The sequence below is a fragment of the Trichechus manatus genome, unplaced genomic scaffold (assembly GCF_000243295.1).
Source record: "Trichechus manatus latirostris isolate Lorelei unplaced genomic scaffold, TriManLat1.0 scaffold00118, whole genome shotgun sequence".
Lineage (NCBI taxonomy): Eukaryota > Metazoa > Chordata > Mammalia > Sirenia > Trichechidae > Trichechus > Trichechus manatus.
This window is the reverse complement of record NW_004444054.1, coordinates 2,743,593-2,750,929: the sequence shown is the minus strand read 5'-3', so window position 1 is coordinate 2,750,929 and position 7,337 is coordinate 2,743,593. Positions and strand designations below refer to the sequence as shown.

Genomic DNA, 7,337 nt, shown 5'->3' with positions numbered 1-7,337 from the left:
TTTGAAGCTCTAATGTCCTGTCACCAGGTGGTTAGATCTGTTACTAGGTATGTGAGCTCAGGAGTCCACCCGCTCCTCCTGTATGGATTCAGCTCAGGTGTGCAGGTAGATAGCCACCAAGTGCGTGGTATAGGCTCTCACAGTCCTAGGCAGGCATGGGTGATTGGTGTAGGCCCAGGCATCTGGCTGCAGCAGGCAGACACACTCTGAGCAAGACAGGGGGCTGATGGCCACCCCTGAGTGTCCAGGAGAAAAGTATGTCCCTGTTCCCTAGAGCGCGTAGGTGGGTGGGTTTTGCAGCCAGACTGTGAGCACCTAATGCTGTTGGTTGTAAGGACTGGGGGGCACCTCTTATTCATGGGCCCCTATCACAGGTGGCTAGGTGGCGTGGGTGGAGCCACCAGTCCTCAGGCCCCTGATGTGGGTAGGTGAAGACCCTGCTTAATGGGCAGAGCAGTGTCAAAAGTCAAGAACCTGCCACTTCACTGCTGAAACAGTTGAAGTTAGACTTCCGGTATATACCCTGTTGTACCGTGGTAATGAGGGCCTACACTGTTGAAATTGGCCCACGCAAGTCTATGTACGGGGAAGGGAACTCAAAGTCCATGGATCCCTTATGCCTGTGGCTAGGCAAAGGAGCTGTGCCTACCATGGGTTCCTGGCTTAGGGGAGACGGCAGTTTGTTTTTTCCCATTTGTTTATTTGTTCGCTCTCCAAGGCAGGAAGCGTGGCTCCAGGCGTGTGACTTATCCTACTTCCGGCCCAGGGGACCCGGCAATTGCTGAAGGTTGTCCGGGACCCAGTGCAGAGCAGGGAGTGGGGACGTAAATGGTAGAGACTTTTTTCTCTAAGGGGGGTGTTTTTGATCCACGCAGTAAGCCCTACGCAATTACTTATCTCTCGCCGATGAGGGCTGCTTCTCACTGGTTCTGGGTGGCCGTGTAGACTCTCTGGCGCAGGGTCTCTCCCGGTGTGGAAAATGCGCTTCCTGTGTATGGTGGTTTGCCTGCCTCACTGCTCACCCCTGAGCTGATCAGGCCTGAAGGGCTTAGGCTCTCGCCGGGTCACGTCTGGCAACTCCTTGCTTCTTCCGAACCATGTCTCCCCCCTTCTGCCACTCAGTCCGGTTCCTCAACTCTGCCTTTGTTGTTCAGGGCTCCCAGATTGCTGTATATAATGGAATCACTTGTTTTTTCGGGTCTTTGTTGTTCGAGGGTCCACCAGAAGCGTCTCACTACTCAGCCATCTTGGCCCTCTCCTCCAGTTTTAATTTCTAATGGCAAATATTAATCGATACACTCCACACAGACAAAAGCTTTTTGGATTTCCTGTTAATTTTTAAGAGTATGAAAGGGTCCTGAGACAAAAAGTTTGAGAACTACTGATTAGATGAGAAGCAGTCAACTGACCAGACAGTTACAATAAATGATGATGAGTTCAGTGGTAGAAATAAACTCTGAGTGCAGTGAAAACACAATAAGAGAGAGAGGAGCCACACAGACAAAGGGAGTCAGGGGAGGGGATAGCTGAGTTTAGTGTTGAAGGATTGGTAGGCGATATCCAGACAAAAGGGAAGGCACTGGGAGCCATTGAAGGAAGAGTGACGAGTTTAGAGCTGCTTTCTAGAGAGATTACTCTGGTAGTTGTGAACAGGAGGCTGTGTGAGCAACCATCAGACAAGGTGAAATGTGTCAGAAAATATCCGGAGTGTATTGTTTCTAACCAGCCATGGTTAGCTACGAGACAGGGATACTTGGTTAAATACTTACCATGTGTGTTGAACACAGTGCCAGGTGCTATAAGATACATAAAGTAATGTACTATGAGTCCCTTCACTTAATGAGTTAACAGTTTTAAAATTTGCTAAAGCATGAGAGAAAGGAGTGACTGTAATATTTTGGCATAGGGTTATAGGGGAAAGCACATTTGGTGTTTAAAATTTTAAAAAAAATTACTGAATACAAATTTAGTCAGCTGAATTTCATTGAGGGGCATTTGCCACTGTTGCTGATTATTATTTAGACAGCTTGATTCTTTGTGATAATGATTGAGATAGGGGCGTAGTAATAGTTTATTAAGAAAATACTATATTGAATTAGGTTGTTTTAAATCCACTACTTTCGTATGCCAGGCTGGAAACTATTGTCAGTAAAGTTTGTGAGGTTTTGTTTGCTTGTTTGTTTGTATGGAAATGAATTGGCCTAAGTTTGAAAAACTATGCAGTGTGTTAAAATCTTAGCAAAGTTTGCTCAGGTTTTTAAAAAACTTTTATTGTGGTGAAGTACATGTGACAAAACTTTTCAACCATTTCTACATGTACAATTCAGTGTCATTAATTACATTCACCATTTTGTGTAACCATCAGCACTGATTCCCTGTTTTTTCATCACCCTTAAAACCTCCGTACCCCTTAAGCAGTGCCCTTCCATTCCCCTCCCCTTCCCAACAGCTTGTGAATTTTTGTTATTTTTTTTTTACTATATATTTGCCTGGGTTTCTGTTATGTTACTTGAAGGTGTTTTTGGTTTTTTTTTATGTAAAATTTTTAATTCTGAAAAAATAGACCCTGTGCACATAAGTTCTGTTTGGTTATAAAAGGAAGTAGTGTTTCCAGCACTTACTACTCGGGTCATTCTTAGATTTCTTTCCTTGTTTATTTTTTATAAGTCACTTAAAAGTTTGAAGGACAAAACTATTGTAGTGTAACTGTCTTTCAGAATTACAGTTGCATGCTAGTATATTAAATAAATGTGAACCCTCTTCTGAGAAAATCAAGTAAATTAGACTAAAAAACAAAAAAAAAATAGTTTTTAAGAACTTCATGATTAAAAAAATAATAAGAAAGGAATAAAACAGCCTAATCCCTCATCCCTTTTCTTTCCAGAGGAAATATATATTCTTTTCTTACATAAAAAAATTAGTTTTTCTTACATGATTAAAATTCTGAATAGATTACATGAATCCTTCTACCTCTTTGTTCTGTAGTTCTCAGTTGGTAGGTGTGTCTGGGTCTGCACTCCCCACCCCCCCAAGCTCCTTGGCCAAGGTCAGAAGGACTGCATTATTGTCATCATTGCACCCTCCCACCGAGCACTGTGGCTGACACTTGAATTGTCAGTTGAATGTCAGAATACAGGACTACAGAAATACAGAATACAGAAAAATACTGTATCTTTCTTCTCTCTTACTGTGTACAGGAGTTGGAGGAGCTTTAGAAAATGATGATCCTTCCAAAATGGTTATGGTATTGGCTGCTACTAATTTCCCATGGGACATTGATGAAGCTTTGCGAAGGAGATTAGAAAAAAGGATATATATACCTCTCCCAACAGGTATGGTTCCTTCATTTTACTCTGTTTTCAGCTTTCTGTTATTTCCTGTTACCTTTTTCTGTTTCTCTAAATCTTTATTTCAGATTGTTCTGTTTAAAGATGTTTATAGCATCACAAAACCAATTTGTAGTGGATGGAAACACACATAGTCTAGTATTTTATTGAAGTTCTTAACATTTCAGAGCAATATTTATCTCACTAAATTTTGTAGGACATTTAAGTTTTTACCTGTAAACTTACGGAGTCTTCATTAACCCCATTTAAATGATTACAGAAAAAGTTCTCTTAGAGTGTTTTTCAAAATGTGCTGCTTTGGAAAATACAATTTCATCCTTTGGGTGAATGTTGAAATTTTCATAAGGATTTTTTTAATATTATTTTTACAACAATAAATTTTTTTTAAATGTTTGAGAAAAAAGTCATTGAGAAATATGAAAGAAATGTAAAGAAAGTTTTAATTAATTAAGAATAATTCTATTTTCTAAAATGGAAAGTAATAAAAAAGGTAACAGTGAATTGTACAGATTTTAAGTGTACAAATTGATGAGCTTTGACAAGTGTAGACACCTGTTTAATCAATACCCTAATTAAGATGTGGGGCCCTGGTGGCGCAGTAGTTAAGAGCTCATCTGCTAACCCAAAGGTCGGCAATTCAAATCTACCAGCCGCTCCTTGGAAACCCTGTGGGGCAGTTCTACTCTGTCCTATAATGTCACTATGAGTTACAATTGACTCAACGGTAACAAATTAATCAAGATGTGGGACATTTCTATCACTGCAGAAAGTTTCCACGTGTTCCACTACCAGTTAACCCAAACCCGCAGTAGGCATTTTCCTGATTTTTATCACCAGGGATTAGTTTTGCCTGTTGCTGAACTTCATATAAATGGAATTATGACAGAAGGTGCTCTTCCATACTTAACTATTTTCACTTGACATAATGTTTTGAGATTCATCTGTGTGGTTACATGTATCAGTAGTTTATTCTTTGTATGACAATACCATAATGTGTTTATGTGTTGTTCATGGACATTTGAGTTGTTTCTAGTTTTTGGTTATTATGAATAAAGCTATAAACATTCTTATACAAATCTTTTTATGAACAAATGTTTTCAATTCTTTTGGGTAAAATAGTTAAGAGTGGGTTGTAGGGTATCACTTTATAAGAAATACTCAAACTGTTTTTCAAAGTGGTTGTACCATCTTATACTCCCACCATGAATGAATGAGAATTCCAAAACTTCTGCATCCTTACCAATATTTGGTATTGTCATTGTTTAATTTTAGTCATTCTAGTAAGTGTGAAATGCTATCTCATGGTTTTAATTTGCATTTCTCTGATACTAATGATTTTGAGCACCTTTATCATGTGCTTATTAGTCATTGGTATATCTTCCATGCAGTGTCTTTTCCAGTCTTTTTCCCATTTTTTAGTTGGGTTATTTGGTGTTCTATTAATGCTTTGTGTAAGTGCTTTGTTAGATACATACATTGCGAATATTTTCTCTCAGTTTGTGGTTTGCTTTTCAGTTTTCCTTATAGTGTCTTTGATGAGCACAAGTTTTTAATTTTGATCAAGTCCATTTGTCAAGTTTTTCTTTAATGGACAGTGCTTTTTGTATCTTAAGAAATCTTTGCTTTATTCCAAGGATACAAAGATTTCTCCTGTATTTTCTTTTAGAAACTGTATTTAGATCTATGATCTATCTCAAATTAATTTTGTATGTGTGTGTCAGGGTAGGGATCAAGTTCCATATCTGTCCATATGTATACCTAATTGTATTAGCACCACTTGTTGAAAATACTTCTTTTTCCACTGAATTACTTTGGCATCTCTGTTGAAAAGTATTTTTCTGTGTATGTATAGATATCTTTCTGAACTCTGTTCTGTTCCATTGATCTATGTATTTTTAAAATAGATATAGGACTACCAGGTTATCTATTTTTTCTTAAGTTGTATAACTTGTGTCTTTCAAAGAATTTGTCCATTTCTTCTAACTTGTCAAATTTATTAAGATAAAGCTATTTATAACATTCCCTTTGTTTAATCAGAGAAGCAGAATCACTAAGAGATATATATGTATATATGTGAGTGTGTGTATACACATATACATGCATGATACATATTACATATATGTTATACATTTGAATACTATATGAATATTTGACTTAATATAAATATGGAAGCTGGCTGAACAGTTTGTGTGAGACTGTTGCTTTTGTGTCTGGTTCTGGAGCCAAAAGTCCGTAGGGAGGGCAGTTGGGAAGATGTGAATGTGCAGTGGGGGAAGCAAGAACAAACTGAAACCTGCAGGAATGAGATGGAAGCCATGAGGATGAACTGGAACCCACATTGGGCTCTCATTACCTCTAAGACTCCCAACAGAAGAAGCTGGCACCATTTGTCACAGTGCTAAATATACATCTGGCTCAGGAGTCAAAAAAGCTGAAGGAGGAAAACTGGCAGGAGCTGGAAAGAGCTGCAGGCCCAGGTGCTGACCCATGCTAACAAGGTGAGCCAGCCGATAAATGACAATATGTATGAGCTGCAATTGCACCTCCTACTCTGCACCAACTTTCTGATCTGATTCACTTCTGCCTTTCTCACACCATTTCTTGTGTGGTCCACACAAATCCAGAATTATGCAATAAAGAGAATTCTGGGAAACAGAATTTCAGCTTAGCTAAATTGACATGAAACTAATCCAGTCCCCCCCAGCCAAAAAACGCAAACTCATTGCCATCGAGTCAATTCCGACTCATAGTGACCCTATAGGACAGAGTAGAACTGCTCCATAGGGCTTCCAAGGCTGTAAATTTTTATGGAAGCAGACTGCCACATCTTTCTCCAGCAGAGCGACTGGTGAGTTCAAACCACTGACCTTTCGGTTAGCAGCCAAGTGTTTAACCACTGTTCCACCACCTTAATTTCCTTTTGTTGTCTGTAGGATCTGTAATGATGGCTCATTTTTCATCCTGCTGTTGGTAATTTGTATTTTATCTCTATTATTTGTGATCAGTCTTGTAAGAGTTTTATTAATAATCTTTTAAAAATCAACTTTTTTGTTCGGCTAATTTTTTCTATTGATTTGTCTTTCATAATTCATTGATTTCCTCTCTCATTATTTTCTTGCTTATACTTTGAATTTAATTTTCTCTTTTTCTGAAGTTAGAAAGTTGGATTATTGATTTTAAATCTCTTATTTTTTAAAGTGAATATTTAAAGCTGCAAATTTCATTTTGAGCATTGCTTTGGTTTCATACTACAAATTTTGATATGTCATTTTTTATGTTTTAATTTGAAATATTTTCTAATTTTCTTTGTTATTTCTTTCTGTAGTCCTTGGGTTATTTAGAAATATGTGGTTTAATAGCCAAATATTGGGGGATTTTCTAGATATCTTTTGTTTTTGATTTCTTATTAAAATTTGTCATAGTCAAGAACATGTTCTATAGGGTTTTAATTTGACCTTTATTGAATTTATCTTGGTGAATGTTAGAGTTGCAATTTAATAGAATTTTATTTTGTTCTCATTGGGTGTATTGCTTTGTAAATGTCAGTAGATAAAGTTGGTATGGTAGTATTGTTCAAATTTTCTAGATTCTTACTGGATTTTTAGTCTAGTGTTACTATTGGTTACTGAGAGTGTAAAAATCTTCAGCTGTGATTGTGAATTTTTTTCTCCCTTTAAATCTGCCAATTTTTGCTAAATACATTTTGAAGTTCTGTTATTAGGTACATAAAAACTTATAATTGTTATATCTTCTTGAATTGATTCTTATATCATTACACAATGTCTTTCTTTCTCTCTGATAATACCTGTCTTAGGCTGGGTTCTCTAGAGAAGCAAAACCAGTAAAGTGTATAAATATATATATATAGAGAGAGATTATATCAAAGAAACAGCTCACGTGATTGTAGAGGCTAGAACGTCCCAAGTCCATGGATCAGGGTAGAGGCCTCTCCCAAGTCACACAGCTGCAGAAGCTGGCAAGCCCAAGATC

At 37.7% G+C, this 7,337-nt stretch overlaps 1 protein-coding gene across 2 annotated transcripts in view; it reads left to right on the top strand.

Moving 5' to 3' along the window:
• KATNAL1 (katanin catalytic subunit A1 like 1) overlaps nt 1–7,337 on the top strand; it is a 78,618-nt gene that overhangs the window by 58,535 nt on the left and 12,746 nt on the right. The window contains exons 8-9 of one of the 2 annotated variants that reach the window (XM_023738509.1): nt 3,198–3,332; nt 5,708–7,153. In XM_023738509.1, the coding sequence (XP_023594277.1) occupies nt 3,198–3,332; nt 5,708–5,841 (269 nt within the window). In that variant the 3' untranslated portion in view covers nt 5,842–7,153. Of the gene's footprint in view, nt 1–3,197; nt 3,333–5,707; nt 7,154–7,337 lie in introns of those variants that run through there. The other variant, XM_004384155.3, reaches the window with a different exon arrangement.